The following is a 17167-nucleotide window of genomic DNA, read 5'->3' on the forward strand; positions in this document are numbered from 1 at the left end:
ATCTCAACGAATCGGAAAAAATCAACCTTTGCATAAAACCAGATATCCCGAATTAAGTACGCGTAAAAAAATACAATCTGCCATAATGGCTACACTTAGAGTTCACAAGCAAAAAGAAAACACACTTTAACAGAAATGATTGTTCTTTGTGAATACATTATTATTCCAACATTATTATTCCAAATGTAGATAAAAGGACCGAGGGAAACGAGCTTTTTATTGAGCCGTGTTGAAAAACAAAGTCATCTACTGTCCATTTTTCCTGGCTACAACTGCAGCATTGACGTATGATAGTGTTTCGTCAAGTGACATTAAGAAGGCTTCGTGGATATCTACGAAAAAAGAGTTTTTTTAGTACTAATAACATCGTAATACAGAAAAGAACAAAAAGCCATAAAAATCAAAATAGTTTATAGAACTTACCTTGAAGATGATGAACATCATCATTAATATCGGAGGAGAACAAAAATGTGCTCTCCCTCATAGTCTCCATGCACTTATCCCTCCGGTTTACCTGTATGTACGTAACTGCAATTTTCTCAAACAAATTTTCAGTCCGCTGCAAGTGGTACAAGTGACGACCAACATGCTCTTGACTTAGGCGTATAAAAAGTATATCCCGTCTGCAATGATAAAGATATGTTGATGGTAGGCAACTATCAAATATTAATAATCATATAAAACCAAGTATTGATTGGAGTTTACTGAAAATTCATGATGCCTATCTCAACAAAATGGACCTGCCGTCTATATACTGAATCCCACCTATGTTGTATCCTACCAGCATAAACAAGAATACCAAGAACGTTTGGAAAAAATTAACTATGGGTGAGACAAAAATGTTAAATCGATATATATGCAAAAATAAACTAAAAGATGTTGCACTGGTGATGGATTTGTCCCGTAGCAAGGATATGGCACCAAGTTGTGGGAAAAAAGGTGGACAGATTGTCGATGCAATACTGTGCACCGATGTCCTAACCATGGTTATAGAATTTAGTTCAATGACAAACTCCATGCATAGATACCAGAAGTGACCATCTAGCATTTCCGTGGGGTTTATCCCGACGCTACTGAAGTCATATGTTAGCCCGGTCTGCAGAATGGCGTTGAATCGATAAGCTTGGTTGCTGAAGGCAATTACAAATTCAGATAACAAGACTTTAGAACACATGTGTATATACATTAAAAAGGTTGCTATATGTAGTGATCACTAATCTCATACTTCCTGGTCCAGAAGAAGTATGCAACGAAAGTATGGGTTTCCCATTGCATGCACCCTGATATGGGACTTCCACATCACCTTAGCTCGAATGATCCAACATCTTTGATAGATATGTTCCATCTGTACACTTTGAAAATTCAGGTACCTACATAAAATAACCCGAAATGATGGGATAAACAAACGGTGATGTCAGATAAGCGTGCATGAAGATCTGTACACTTGCCTGTTCATCGGAGGGATGTTAGGCGGAGGCATGATGGGATCCGGTGGATTCGCCATCACCCTCCTCAAGGGCCTCGAGCTGTACGATATCACCATGTCAAGGAGCTAATGGATGAAGTGTTAAAGAAAGATAGAGGGGGCATGGGCACGGGTAATGGCGTTTATATATATAGTCCAAGGGGCCCACAGGCGGGAAAATCACAATTCTTTCAATATTTGCATGTGGCAGTCTAGCGAAAAAACCTCTACTATCGAAACTATTATAAATATTAAGCTATGAGAGTTCTTTGGCAACAAAAAATTTATTGCTAAAACTTTTTGAATCAGTTAATTATTTATAGATTGTTGAGATTCTTAATCTGATCGAAATCATGTCAATTATCTCACCAGTATGATTGTTTCGTTTTCGCCTATGAATACGCTATATTCAATATAACAAACTGCGGGAATGTAATGATGACTTCAGATTTTTAGTTAGGAAAGCAATAATTGGATATATCAAATTAATTAAGGTGATAGTGCATTAAGGTAAGTGTAGTCACACAATTAATATATTACCATGGATTCGCCAAAATTTCGTCGATTAAATATATTACCATTAATTACCAACATGCTGCAATTTAAAAAATAGTTTATTTACGCAGCTTTTATTATACTATATGTTATATTTTATAAAATCCCAACATATTTGATTTTATTACATGTGATGAGACGTCGTTGTGTTACTTTGCAACGACTATTTTACTGGCATTTTAAAAAAGTAACACAAAATTAAATCGAAGTTATTAGCAATAGTAATAATTTGTTTAGTGGGTCTTTGATGGCTTGATTCGTTGGTCGCGGTTGCATGCACAATTGAGTATGCACGTGAAAAGCTAACTTCAATCTGTTTTTTAATTGGCGTCTATTTTTTAATTTGATTCTGTATGCACAGTGTAGTAACAGCTGCACTTTCAAAACCAGTATGATTAATTGAGAAGCCTGTGCATTATGTGACGTAAGTTAGTTAATATATCACAAACGCAGTCAATGCCATTTGTAATAAAAAGAAAATTTTGAGGGAAGTACGGATTACAGCATTTGTACCGCGTATTCATATAAGAAAAAGAAGAATATAACATGTTAGGCGACAAAGCTCAAAGGGAAGATCAAAAACAGAGAGTAAGAAAGCAAGCATTAAACAATATCTGTTCTTTATTCATACTTTCATAGTTTCGCTCCAAATCGATTACAATGCAAAATGCTCTTACAAAGCGTTGAAACATAAAATTTCCTTATACACGGGATTTTGTTAGAACTATGTTGAATACTGTTTTCTTCAAATGCATTAACACTTCATTCAAGTTTGTCCCAGCTATAACATTTACTTACATTTCCTTGTTCAAAGAGGAATGAGAACATCAATGAATAAACATGAATTAGGGAAATAAATAAAAAGAAACCTTGATAGCTACAGCTGTACATGAAAATTTAAAACTGGGTGGAACAAAAGAAATATTACACACTCATACACACTCATAAAGCTCATGGCAGTAGGCCAACATGTATCCCACGCACTGAAATTCAATGTACCAAATATAACCTGCATGCGAAATGATGACATGACATGCATGCTACAGGTTTTAATCAAACTGTATAAAGTAAATGTAACATGTAGCGGCTCTATATGAAGCCAAACATTATTTCGGAATATCAGATTACAAATAACATGGTACGCTGTGTGACATGTACATGCCAGAAACATTGCGATAGTGGAAAGCAAATAACAGTGATAAAGGTAAAAAATTAATTAAACATGATGCAGATCTTCATGAAGCCAATCATAATTTCTGATCCTATTATTACACATAACACAGTATGCTGTGTGACATGTACAATGTCAGATTACACATAACACAGTATAAATTTATTGAAATGCAGTTATTACTTGAACTTATTGGTGCATACCTCTAACAACGAAGATACCAAATGAAAAAAATATGTCATAGAACCGAATTTCAGCAATTCTTGAACACCGGAAGAGTAAATTGCATATATAAATCCAGCAGGTCTTATAAGACCAAACTTCAGCCTCTAAGTATTTCCTTGTAGACAATGTTCTTCGTTGAGGTCAGCAAGGACACGGTCGGTCTTTTACGCTTCTTCGGGTTGTTATGTTGCTTGTTGGCCTTATCCTTTGGCTTCTCCTTCTGAATAAGTATTTTAATGTTTCTCTTTGCGGTGGCTCGAGACAAAGCAACATAGAGTTGACCATGAGAGAACACTGGATTAGGTAGATACACACCAACAATGGGGATGGTCTGCCCTTGAGCCTTGTTAATCGTCATAGCAAAGCTAAGCCTTATAGGAAATTGCTTTCTCTTAAACTTGAAAGGAAACATGTCATTGTTAGATGGGCATAGAGGTATTCGAGGAAGGAAGACCCTCCTACCAGCGTGTTGTCCAATCACGATTTCTGCATCAATGGTCTTCCTCTCAAAACTTCTAGCAACAAGCCTAGTCCCGTTACACAGACCATTAGCTGGATCAATGTTCCTTAGAAGTATCACAGGGCAGTTCAGCTTTAGTTTGAGTGCATGCGGAGGAAGACCATTGGGAGTCAATCTGTTTAGAAACTCAGGAGCGCAGTAGCCATATGGGTCGTCCTCCGCACTGTCAAAGCTATGCTAGATTACTTCATCTCCTTGGAAACGCTCTATCATGCGGATGTTTATCTTGTCGACATTGTCATTTGTCATGGAAAGGATTGCGCGAGATGTCATGTAACTCGAATCTGCCATGTTGTCATCTAGACTTGGAAACACGCGGTCAATCAGCTTCTCCAGGTCGTCAACCTCGCCTGTAGATGGCAGACAAATATCATCAGGGAGTAGTATGTTGCCTTGGTCGTCGGCTTCCTCAGTGCCATTACCGACCCTGAGCAAGTAATCTGCAAACCACGTGTCATTACCAGCCCTCATGTTGGTGATGAGCCGAAGCTGCCGCATACTCTTCCATAGATGAGAACTTCGGAGGCTTGCATCAATTATCTGGCCCCGTGACCCCCTTCTGACGACCGGAAACACCTGCCTAAAGTCCCCGTCAAAAACAACAGTCTTTCCTCCAAAGGGTCGATGGCGTATTCCCATGATGTCGCGCATGCTATTGTCTAATGCCTCAACAGCTCGTCGCTTAGTCATGCTGGCCTCGCCCCATAGTATCAATGAGGCCATCCTCAGCAGCTTGGCGGTCCCACTCTGCTTGGTGAAGCTGCATGACGCTCCATCATCGCAACTCAGTGGGATTTTGAACCTTGAGTGGGCAGTCCTGCCGCCAGGCATGATAGAAGCAGCGACACCCGACGTCGCGGTAGCGATAGCAATCTTGCCCTCGCGCCTCACCTTGGCGAGCATCGCCCTGTAGAGGAAGGTCTTCCCCGTACCTCCAGGGCCATCAACAAAGAACATACCCCCATCACCGCGTTCAACAGCCGCTAGTATTTCGTCGAATGCAGCCCTTTGCTCAAAATTCAGGGAAGATGACAAATTAGTGTCACTTTCGTCAAACTCAACAGTTGATTCCTCGATGATCTCTCTGGCCTCGCCCTCGGTTGGGTCAAACGCATCATCGATCGTTGGAAGAGAAAAATCAATAATGTCTTTACCCATAGACTGCAACATACCCCTAATGTCAAGCAACACCATCTGCTCCACCTCATTCGAGGACGTGTGTGTCCGATGGTAGTCATCGGACATAGGCTCGAGGTGTCTATCCCATAAACCGCGCACGTCGCCTGGCTCGCAGTGCACCAATATTGTTGCAAAGAGCCTCCTAAGAGAACAAGGCATAGCCCACTCCTCCGCCTCAGTAAGACAGTCGTCGAGCGTGTTGTCTGCCTCGATGAGTCCCAACCTTTCACCAGCCTCTCTAAAGCTCCCACATACCACGCCGTCGACGGTGAGCAAGTCCTCAAATGATGTTTTCCCCGGAACATGGTTCAACAACACACGAAGGTAGTATCGCTCCCCCTCGGCAGGATTGGCAGACACGATACGACCTAATTGAAAACACTCCACCCGCCTCTTCCAGAACTTCTTTTTCTTCTCCCACATGAAGCTTCTGGGAAAATCCTTGTACAATATATGCCTTGCCCAAGGGTGTTCTTCGTTTGCCTTGAAATACTCCGTTAACATGGATTTTGAAGCATTCTCGGAGGATACAACATTCTTCAAGTCAGCCTATGCATTGAATGCAACCCTGTGCATATTCGGGAGATGAAGAGGCAACTGCAAGACAGGCGGGTAATTGGCACACAGTGGAAAACCAAATATCCTCCACATAGCCTCCGGAGGGGTGACCCATCTTGCATCAATGTATCTCTTGATCTCATCAATGTTGCCATCAGCGTCTAGTTGGTCGATGCTGAAAGAAGCCTTATCATGTCCCTTATAAATGTACTTATATATGTATTTTACAGCCTTTATGCTAGAGCAGACCTCGACGTTGATGTGGCAATTAAACATCCGCAGAAGGTAAGGGTTATATGGCACAACCCATCGGTTGTCCAACATTTTCCCTCGAACCTTAGCACGTCTACCATCGTCTCTACGCCGATAAACTGGGTATGAGTCCTTGCCTTGTATCGTGTTCTCATTGAACGGCCGCGGGTATCTGCACTTGCATTCATTATCTTGCATGCAAACATTCTTCGGGTTGAGAGCACCGCATGGTCCGTGCATCATATGTTTTACCACCATTGCATACAATTCCGGATACTTCTGTTTGTCTGGGAGCTCTGCAGAAATGAGCCGGTCATACTGCTCTGGGACAAGAAGCTTATAATTTGAATCCATGATCAACAAAAAATGTGCGTGGGGGAGGCCTCTCTTCTGGAACTCGACTACGTAAACATAAGCAACAACAACACCCAGGACCATCTTCTTGAGCAACAAGTCTTTCATAGCCTCTAGTTTGCCATAGAACACGCGAGCCACAATATCAGGTCGGTCTTGCGCTGTCTGTCCAGGAAGCAACTCATTTGTTATCTCTTCCCATTTAGGGTTGCAAGTCATGGTCAAAAAGATGTCAGGCTTCCCGTATGTATGGACAATTGCCATGGCATCCATATGTCTCTTCTTCATGTCGCGGTCACCACCAGGGTAAGTTCCAGGGAGCACTATTCTCACCCCAACAGCGCTTGCTCGCGTCTCCCCCGATGTGATCGCATCAACAACTCCTTTATACAAATCGGCACGGATCTGCATCTGGTTCTTCCTGTACCACCTCAACCGACAGCTCTCAATCTTGATGTACATGTCAACCGCCCATTGCCGCAGTAGGCGTGCTCCACAGAGTATTGGATTGAAGATCGCAGGCCGTGTTTGCAGCATGTAACAGTAGTAGTCTCTCACGGAGATGCATAACCTGCTATTCCCCTCTGCACAAGTTTGAGTGCCATCGCGTGAGCATTATTTTTAGAAACAAGAAATTATTTATAACAAATTGATACATAAAAGACATACCTGCATCATCCTCATCATCATGTCACAAGCGAGGATTTTGTAGAAGCTCCCAAGAAACATTACGTTTAGGTAGCTTCGGATGCCAACCTAGCTCCCCCATTGGATAGAATAATGGATAAGACAACGGGTCATATGCCCTTGAGGTCACACGTATACTATGCCTTTCGTTGTTGTTACCACAAAGTGTTATCCTGCGGTCAAACCTTTTTGCTAGGTCAGTGCCCTCAACCCAAATAGCAGCGACCTCAGATGACACCGGTCTATTATATCTTCTTTGGTCAAGCCTCTTATCGGTGTTTAGGTCTATCCTATAATCATCAAGGTTGTCCTTGTGTGAACCCAAACTCCTAAATTGCTGGGAGTATGGGTTTTCTTTGAGTATGTTTACTAAACTCTTGACGACATCCTGGTATAATTGCTTGGTGGTCGCCTTATGATGATTTAGGTTAGGGTCGTCGTCATAGAAGTACAACCGTAGATGTTCTGGACGGGAGCTAGGCCCGAAAGAATGGACATTGTGGTAGATGGTACCGTGTGCTCGGAATGTGTACACCGCAGACTTCATGTTCGTGTAGTTTTCATCTAGGCTGACGCCAAGGGTTGTGAAGGCGAAATGCCCGTTGAAGAACCGTATGTTATCCCGAAAATGTCTAGAATCTGCATCCATGCTGGACCATAGCCTCATAAGCTCTGGGATTGGTTCCGGCTGCTTAAGCTGGATCTGGCCATTGCGACAGCAGAAGCCGTCAGTCTCAGACTCAAACTTCCTGGCATTGCAGTGTTTGCAATCTTCGTCAAGTTTCAGGATGTGAGTGCGGTCTGGAATGTTTGAGTAGACAGCGTCAAATGGATCAATCTCGATAGGTTTAGCGGCACAAATGCTCGCTTCCTCGTCATCATCCAACATGTCATTATTGGATCCTACGGGCAATTGTTGAAAAATTAAGTTGAAAACAGTAACAAATAATACAGGACACAACAATAAATATACACAGTGTCATAGCGTAGAATTGGCAATACCTTCGTTGCAAAACATGTAGTACTCCTCATCAATCACGTCATGTGTTTCCTGCTCATCGCCCATGGTGCCGCGTTGGAATGCATCAACTTCTTCTGCATTGTCGTCGTACAGAATGCGGAAAAAGACAGGATCATGTTAGAACGACATGGTGAGAAAGAGCATAAGAAACTGACAATCGCAATTTCATACCATCAGCACCGGCAGTGTATCTCGGCATGTTCGTCCCGGGATCACCATCATATGAATCATCTAGTGCGGCCCGGGAGACGGGTGATGCGCGGATTGGGGAAGTGGGACATTCAGAGGTTGAGTTTGCTAGGCCTGTAAGGGGGATTGCGATGCATTCTTTGCATGGTGTTTTTTCGTTATTTCATAATTGGCCTTCCTATGTGCACTTGACTCCCCCTTCTCAATCACCGACATGCTTTTGCGGCACTGCATGCGCTTCACTCATATATTTTCATTCATTGTTTCTCTCTCCTCCACCGTTAAATCGTCATTTTTCTTCTGATGGCATGCGTAGCTACATGCGTTTTTCTGCTCCCTTTGCTTTTTTGTTAAGTTACGTTTCCTCTCATTGTCTCTTTGCCTCCTTGCTAGAATAGTGTCCTGAATGACAGACGCGTCTACAGTTGATGGGGGACATGTTGCTCCCTCATTCATTGATTCTGTAACGCTAGAGCTTTTCATATCGTCTGGTTCAATCATATTTTTCAAAACATAGTTAGACCATATTGATTTATCGGCTCTGAGGAGTGCCATCTTGATTAGTACGGCCTGACAACGAAAGGGATACTGAACGTAAGCGTATACCTGAAGTATCAGATGGACGTTTGTTTTGATCTTCGATACGCTCCTCAGAGCGTTTCTATGGTCTCTCTTGCGTTCTTCTTCCGTTTGTTGCTTGGTGTCAGGCAAGATTACACTCATATCTGGTGTCATTCGGAACATTCCCAAAAATTAGATAATAAAACAAATACATGCAAGCAATGTTTACCTTGAAGCTCGTTATCATTGATTAGTCCAGATGAGACAACATTTGAACTTGGAAATGTTGTAGTGCTGGTTGGGTTGTCTGGTGAACCAGATATTACAAAACATAGTAATGGTTAGTGGTTAAGACGGTACGGATTACAATGTTTTAACATTTTAAAATTACCTGATAATAGAAGGGTCAGTGCATTTTCATCTCGCACATTGGTTTGTTTTTTCCGCTGATACGAAGCCCTCCTGGTTGGTTTGTTTGCATCTGGTGTCATACAGGGCAAACCCCAATATTAGATAATATAACAGATACATGAGAGGCATTGCTGAATGAGTAGGCAAAATATGTTTACCTTGTAGCTCTATGTCATTAATGAGACCAGAAGTGACGGTAGTTGTACTAGGAAATGTTGACGCGTCATGCGAGAATGATGTATAGTTAGAGCTAGTTGGGTTGTCTGGTTAAACGCGGATGTCCAATCATATGTCAGCTTAACGGTTTAGATGGACCCTCATGTTAAAACAATATAAGCTCACCTGATGAATGAAGGGCATGTGCATTTTCATCTCGCCGACTAAAAGCCATTTCCAGTGCGTTTATTTGGTCTATTTTGCAAAAATCTTCTGTCATTCCCGTATATAGTTTGATGCCATTAAAGTTGCCAAATGAGAAAACTAAGACTTTGCATCTAATGAACATGGAGATTATGATATCATATTACCTTCTTTATCTCTCACACAATGGGCATCGGATGCGCCCGTAGCTTCATGAGGGTATGTTGCATCATTAGGCAAGACTGAGGTATAGTCCGAGCTAGCTGAATTATATGATTCACCAAGCTAGGTCAGTAATAATTATTTAAGTTGCGTAAAAAGTGACTGCCTTCGTGCAAACACAGCACAGACGGGACGTGGATCAATTTACCAACCATGATAATCTCGTCTGGGTTTATTTATCTCCCTGTCTTCGAGAACATTTGTGATATCACATAGAGATTGGCAACGGGCTGACTGCCCATTGAAACTATGTTTATCCAAACAACCTGGCTTGATATTGCGATAAGCCGCCCGCCTACAAGCGTTGATAAGATCCCTATGATCTGATGTGCAACATAGTATTAGCATCATATCATCTCTAATCAAGGATGTAGGTTAATACAACATATCTTGTGCAAAATATATATATGAACATCAAACTAAGAGCAGCCAGCATCATCACATTAATCAACTCACCAGTTTTAGCAAGTACAGGCTGATTCTCATCTTGTAAGTTGACAATATCATTATCTTTTTTCTTCCGATAAGCAGCACGCTTCCGTGCATTGTACTACTCCCTTGCTTCCTCAGCGTATTTTCTACATTCATTAATTAAAGATCCAGTTTCAGCCTTTTCGGAAGCTGTGTTGTTTGCATCATGTTGTCCAGGTATTACCCATTCTGATCCATATGTAGAGCTCGAGTCAGCATGATTACAAAACCAATGTATGCCTCGTATGCATGCAGAAAAAAAGTATATCTTCAATGAAGTAGCTAACTGTATGAAGTAGCTACCTGTTTCGGTCGTGCATATTGGGTCAACAATTGCAGCCACTGTTACGTTGCTTTGATTATATTCTTCCAGATTTGTCTCGTTCGTAGGGGCTGCGGAACATTAAGCATGATGCATGACATTGTCAGATATGCACGTCAGGCAATACCAGCCAGTTTATTTCATACAGTTATATACCATGTTGCGTCGCGTAAATAGCTTCATGTTTCTCATCAAAGGGTATCAAGAATGGACTGTATTCTACATTTTGTTCACTCGCTTGACCTGTACATTCAAGCTTGTTACTGTCAGAAATGCATGTAAAACTGGTGCAATGCTTAATACCTGTAGCTACGTCCTCTTCTTTTTGATGTTCACCGGCTTTGCTTTTTGCATTACCCATTCGCAACTGGAATAACCGCTACCTCCGTCTTGAGGCCTGGAAGACACATAAAGGAAACCTGACTCGGATGGAGATAGTAGATTCAAGATGAAAGCAAGAGAGATGGTGCATGCACAATATGGTAAATTACTTGAACGCTTTCACAGTTCCTCATTCTGTTCCTAGTCACGGTTGCTTATGCACCCATGGAGTGCTTGGCTTGCTTCATGCATTATAGGTAACTGCGTTTCCATTGTATTATATACTGCTGTAGTATGTAACTAAAAATAGGCTATTTGACATAATGTATATAGTTAAGTTGCAAAAATGTATCTCTACTCCAAACCCTAAGATGTGTAGAACAGAAAACAAACTTGCAGTATTGTAGTGTTTCTTAATAAGCTGGAAGATTTCTAACTGATTTCGTTTGGTATGGCAGAAGCACAAGCTTTTGGATGTCTTCAAGTGGTGATTAGAGATAAGGTACTTATGGAAGCCATGAAATTTGCATCTACTATGTGAAAGCATCTCTGTGAAAGCACTCGCAAGAGGAGTAAAATGATAACGCCATGGCTATATGACATGCGATGGATGTATGAGATGTGAGATGTGTGAGATGCGAACAATGCTCAAGTATGTGAGATGTATGAGATGTGAGATGTATGAGATGTGTGACCTGTAGATCGGATCCCGGACGTGTTCGGGTCGGAGGCCGGCGGCGTATCTGGTACAGGATCAGCGCCGGATCCTTGACGTGTTTTGCGGCGGATCCTTGACGCCTTCGGCGACGGGTCCTCTTAGGGATCGGCGCCGGATCCTGTAAGCGTTCAGTGGAAGGGTCCTGAACGTGACCAACGCGGGATCAGTGGAGTCCGGCCGTTTTGACGTGCGGTGACGCAGGGATGGAGCGGTGGCGGTGAAGGAACGGAAGGCGGCGGCGGGCGAAGGAGGGCAGAGTCGGGCCAGTGTTCCTCGCACGAGGAACAAGAGAGACTTCGATCGAAGGGCGGAGGCGACGCAGATTCAGGCGTTTTTTTTCGCTGGTTATTTTTCGCCGGCTTGTTTTCGATGGTATTTTTTTGAACGAGGTGGTCGCAGACCTCGATCGAAGGGCGGAGGCGGACGCAGATTGGTAGTGTTTGGCACACGAGCGCGGGGTTTCTTTGGTTTTTCAGGGCTGAGCGGGAGGTGGGAGCAAGTACCAAAAAAGACCGGGTAAGGTGGGACGAAAATAAAACCCGGAACGCGGACTACCAACTGAGACATTAGGAGTAGAGATACTCCTGTGAAGTATATAGAGCCTAATGTATTTTTCAAAACTAATTTTAATCACATGTTAAAACAATAATATATGACATGCACGCTGGATAAAGTATACCGTCAAATTCATAAGTGAAATGAGCTTTTCATGATATAATTTTTATATTATACATCTCGTGTATATATATATATATAATAATGTGTTTTTTGAAACTGCCTTTGACTATTGATAAGATTAGTCAAAGGTAGTTTCAAAAAACACATTAATAGTATATATATATATATAGTCGCTACTCTGCGCTGGTCGACCGACGGAATCCCTCGACGGTTCAGTTCCCCACCGTCCGATTAACCTTTCCATAACCGTTGGATGCGTCTCCCCCCTTCCCTAGATGCCTCTCCGACTCTCCGCCGCCCGATGCGCGTCACGCCTGCAAAACAACAGAAAAATCCCCTTCCCACCGCGTTTCCCTCGGCAGTGCTCACGCGAGGAAGAAATCGGTGGCGGGCGTCCACATTGGTGACTATCCAATTACAGCACAACTCGTGGAACCGCTCGCATGGAGAGCACCGCTCCAACCACACGCATCCAATCATCTTTGTCCACCTGGCGAGAGCACAATGGTCGCAGGGTTTCAGCTCGACCACTCGTCGGTTGCAGCTCTGTCTCTTGCCGGTTGTAGCTTTGCCCCTGCCAGTTGCTACTCTGACATAGCCCGTCCTAGCTCACCCACTCACAGGTTGCAGCTTGCTGTGGCGGGTGCAGCTTTGTCACTCGCCGGTTCCAGCTCCACACCCTGCCGGTTGCAGCTCCCCCACTCGACGGTCCAGCTTGGCCCCCCTGCCGGTAATAGCTCCTCCGGTCGCCGGTTGCAGCTCCGCCACTTGCTGGTTTTAGCCGCCCACCGGTTGCAACTCCTCCACATTCCAGATCAATGCAACTTTGTTGGGCACCATGCCGGTCCCATCATCTCGATGCACTGGTTGGAGCTGGGCACCATGCCGGTTACAGCTCCTCACAAGCACCACAGCTCCTTGTGAAAACATCAGCTCGTCGGGAGCGGCTCGCGATGCTGGTCGTAGCTGAGCGTGTCGCCTACTGATCTCCGCACACCCCTCCCCTTCACAAACTTGGAGCGGCCCCGCAGGCGCTCCCCTCGCTGGAGACATGACGACTTCTCACAGAACCAGCGAGCCTCACGGTGGTGGTGGGTGTTGGGGAACGTACTAATTTTAAAAAATTCCTATGCACACATATGATCATGGTGATGCATAGCAACGAGAGGGAAGAGTGTTGTCTACATACCCTTGTAGACCGAAAGCGGAAGCGTTAGCACAACGCGGATGATGTAGTCGTACTATGATCCGACCGATCCAAGTACCGAACGTACGACACCTCCGAGTTCAGCACACGTTCAGCTCGATGACGTCCCGCGAACTCCGATCCAACAGAGCTTCACGGGAGAGTTCCGTCAGCACGACGGCATGGTGACAGTGAAGATGTTGCTACCGACGCAGGGCTTCGCCTAAGCACCGCTACGATATGATCGAGGTGGAATGTGGTGGAGGGGGGCACCGCACACGGCTAAGAGATCAAGAGATCAATTGTTGTCTCTAGAGGTGCCCCCTGCCCCCGTATATAAAGGACCAGGGGGGAGGAGGCGGCCGGCCAGGGGAGGGCGCGCCAGGGAGGAGTCCTACTCCCACCGGGCGTAGGACTCCCTTCTTTTCCTAGTTGGAGTAGGAGGGGAAAAGGAAGGGAAGGAGAGAGAGGAAGGAAAGGGGCGCCCCCCTCCTTGTCCAATTTGGACTAGCGCGGGAGGGGGCGCGCGGCCTGCCCTAGCCGCCCCTCCTCTTCTCCACTAAGGCCTATCTTGGCCCATTAAACTCCCCGGGGGGTTCCGGTAACCCCCCGGTACTCCAGTATATGTCCGAAACTCCTCGAAACCATTCTGGTGTCCGAACATAGTCGTCCAATATATCGATCTTTATGTCTCGACCATTTCAAGACTCCTCGTAATGTCCGTGATCACATCCGGGACTCCGAACTACCTTCGGTACATCAAAACACAAAAACTCATAATACAATCGTCACCGAAACTTTAAGCGTGCGGACCCTACGGGTTCGAGAATTATGTAGACATGATCGAGACATGTCTTCGGTCAATAACCAATAGCGGAACCTGGATGCTCATATTGGCTCCTACATATTCTATGAAGATCTTTATCGGTCAAACCGCATAACAACATACGTTGTTCCCTTTGTCATCGGTATGTTACTTGCCTGAGATTCGATTGTCGGTATCTCAATACCTAGTTCAATCTCGTTACCCGCAAGTCTCTTTACTCATTACGTAATGCACTATCCTGCAACTAACTCATTAGTTGCATTGCTTGCAAGGATTATAGTGATGTGCATTACCGAGAGGGCCCAGAGATACCTCTCCAACAATCGGAGTGACAAATCCTAATCTCGATTCATGCCAACTCAACAAGTACCATCGGAGACACCTGTAGAGCACCTTTACAATCACCCAGTTACGTTGTGACATTTGGGCACACAAAGTGTTCCTCCCGTAATCGGGAGTTGCATAATCTCATAGTCATAGGAACATGTATAAGTCATGAAGAAAGCAATAGCAGTAAACTAAAACGATAAAGTGCTAAGCTAACGGAATGGGTCAAGTCAATCACATCATTCTCCTAATTATGTGATCCTGTTTATCAAATGACAACTCATGTCTATGGTTAGGAAACACAACCATCTTTGATTAACGCGCTAGTCAAGTAGAGGCATACTAGTGACACTCTGTTTGTCTATGTATTCACACATGTATTATGTTTCTGGTTAATACAATTCTAGCATGAATAATAAACATTTATATGATATAAGGAAATAAATAATAACTTTATTATTGCCTCTAGGGCGTATTTCCTTCAGTCTCCCACTTGCACTAGAGTCAATAATCTAGTTCACATCTTTATGTAATTAGTTCATATCTCCATGTGACTAATACCCAAAGGGTTTACTAGAGTCAATAATATAGTTCACATCGTATGTGATTAAAACCCAAAGAGTGATCATGTTTTGCTTGTGAGAGAAGTTTAGTCTACGGGTCTGCAACATTCAGATCCGTATGTATTTCGCAAATTTCTATGTCTGCTGCATGGAGCTACTCTAGATAATTGCTCCCACTTTCAATATCTATCCAGATCGAGACTTAGAGTCATCTAGATCGATGTAAAAGCTTGCATCGACGTAACTCTTTATCATGAACTCTTTCATCACCTCCATAACCGAGAAATGTTTCCTTACTCCTCTAAGGATAATTTTGACCACTGTCCAGTGATCTACTATTAGATCACTATTGTACTACCTTGCCAGAATGATGCTAAGGTATATACAATAGGACTAGTAAATAGCATAGCATACTTCATAGAACCTATGACTGAGGCATAGGGAATGAATTTTCATTCTCTTTCTATTTTTCTGCTGTGGTCGGGTTTTGAGTCTTTACTCAACTTCACACCTTGCAACACATGCAAGAACTCCTTTTTTGACTATTCCATTTTAAACTACTTCAAAATCTTGTCAAGGTATGTACTCATTGAAAAAACTTATCAAGCGTCTTGATCTATCTCTATAGATCTTGATGCTCAATGTGTAAGCAGCTTCATTGAGGTCTTGCTTTGAAAAACACTTTTCAAACACTCCTTTATACTTTCCATAAAATTCTATATTATTTCCGATCAACAATATGTCATTCACATATACTTATCAGAAATGTTGTAGTGCTCCCACTCACTTTATTGTAAATGCAGGCTTCACCGCAAGTCTGTATAAAACCACATGCTTTGATCACTTTATCAAAGCATATATTTCAACTCCGAGATGCTTGCACCAGTCCATAGATGGATCGCTGGAGCTTGCTCACTTTGTTAGCACCTTTAGGATTGACAAAACCTTCTGATTGCATCATATACAACTTTTCTTTAAGAAATCCATTAAGGAATACAGTTTTGACATCCATTTGCCAGATTTCATAAAATGCGGCAACTGCTAACATGATTCAGACAGACTTTTAAGCATCAATACGAGTGAGAAAATCTCATCTTAGTCAACACCTTGAACTTGTCGAAAACATTTTTGTGACAATTCGAGCTTTGTAGATAGTAACACTGCTATCAGCGTCCATCTTCCTCTTGAAGATCCATTTATTCTTAATGACTCATTGATCATCGGGTAAGTCAATCAAAGTCCATTCTTTGTTCTCATACATGGATCCCATCTCAGATTTCATGGCCTCAAGACATTTCACGGAATCTGGGCTCATCATCACTTCCTCATAGTTCGTAGGTTCGTCATGGTCTAGTAACATGACTTCCAGAAAGGATTACCGTACCACTCTGGTGCGGACCATACTCTAGTTGTCCTACAAGGTTCGGTAATAACTTGATCAGAAGTTTCATGATTATTATCATTAGCTTCCTCACTTACTGGTGTAGGAATCACTTGAACTGATTTCAGTGATGAACTACTTTCCAACAAGGGAGCAGGTATAGTTACCTCATCAAGTTCTACTTTCCTCCCACTCACTTCTTTTGAGAGAAACACCTTCTCTAGAAAAGGATCCATTCTTTGCAACATAATATTTTTCCTTCGGATCTGTGATAGAAGGTGTACCCAACAGTTTCTTTTGGGTATCCTATGAAGACGCATTTCTCCGATTTGGGTTTGAGCATATCAGGATGAAACTTTTTCATATAACCATTGCAACCCCAAACTTTAAGAAACGGCAGCTTAGGTTTCTAGCCAAACCGCAGTTCATATGGCGTCGTTTCAACGGATTTAGATGGTGCCCTATTTAACGTGAATGCAACTGTCTCTAATGCATAACCCCAAAACGATAGTGGTAAATTGGTAAGAGACATCATAGATTGCACTATATCCAATAAAGTATGGTTATGACGTTCGGACACACTGATACGTCTCCAACGTATCTGTAATTTTTGATTGCTCCATGCTATATTATCTACTGTTTTG

The 17167-nt window shown here is 43.0% G+C and overlaps 3 protein-coding genes and 1 pseudogene across 3 annotated transcripts; all 4 read right to left on the reverse strand.

Moving 5' to 3' along the window:
- Positions 1-246: 246 nt before the first annotated feature.
- Positions 247-1543, reverse strand: LOC147972465 (uncharacterized). Its single transcript, XM_087524343.1, has 6 exons — positions 1449-1543; positions 1225-1370; positions 889-1170; positions 706-811; positions 424-623; positions 247-332 (listed from the first exon to the last, which is right to left on the reverse strand). The coding sequence occupies exons 1-6, from the start codon at positions 1541-1543 to the stop codon at positions 247-249; spliced, it is 915 nt and encodes a 304-aa protein (XP_087380469.1).
- A 2570-nt stretch (positions 1544-4113) lies between these two features.
- Positions 4114-5538, reverse strand: LOC147972466 (uncharacterized). Its single transcript, XM_087524344.1, has one exon. It carries the CDS (start codon positions 5536-5538, stop codon positions 4114-4116), a length of 1425 nt encoding a protein of 474 aa, XP_087380470.1.
- A 126-nt stretch (positions 5539-5664) lies between these two features.
- On the reverse strand, positions 5665-6741 carry LOC147972467 (uncharacterized). The gene has a single exon (XM_087524346.1). It carries the CDS (start codon positions 6739-6741, stop codon positions 5665-5667), a length of 1077 nt encoding a protein of 358 aa, XP_087380472.1.
- A 112-nt stretch (positions 6742-6853) lies between these two features.
- On the reverse strand, positions 6854-8186 carry LOC147972468 (uncharacterized; annotated as a pseudogene).
- Positions 8187-17167: the final 8981 nt, after the last annotated feature.

Source organism: Triticum urartu, chromosome 5A (genome assembly GCF_056163025.1).
Source record: "Triticum urartu cultivar PI428250 chromosome 5A, HENAU_Tu73, whole genome shotgun sequence".
In the NCBI taxonomy this organism is placed as follows: Eukaryota; Viridiplantae; Streptophyta; class Magnoliopsida; order Poales; family Poaceae; genus Triticum; species Triticum urartu.

Excerpts from the sequence above, each read along its gene's own strand:
- LOC147972465 (XM_087524343.1), bottom strand. The coding sequence starts at position 1,543 with ATGGTGATATCGTACAGCTCGAGGCCCTTGAGGAGGGTGATGGCGAAT. Across the intron at positions 1,171-1,224 it reads ACTTCTTCTGGACCAGGAAG|GTTCTAAAGTCTTGTTATCT; the intron begins TATGAGATTAGT and ends ATATACACATGT. Across the intron at positions 333-423 it reads TGATGTTCATCATCTTCAAG|ATATCCACGAAGCCTTCTTA; the intron begins GTAAGTTCTATA and ends CTTTTTTCGTAG.
- LOC147972466 (XM_087524344.1), bottom strand. The coding sequence starts at position 5,538 with ATGTGGGAGAAGAAAAAGAAGTTCTGGAAGAGGCGGGTGGAGTGTTTT.
- LOC147972467 (XM_087524346.1), bottom strand. The coding sequence starts at position 6,741 with ATGTACATCAAGATTGAGAGCTGTCGGTTGAGGTGGTACAGGAAGAAC.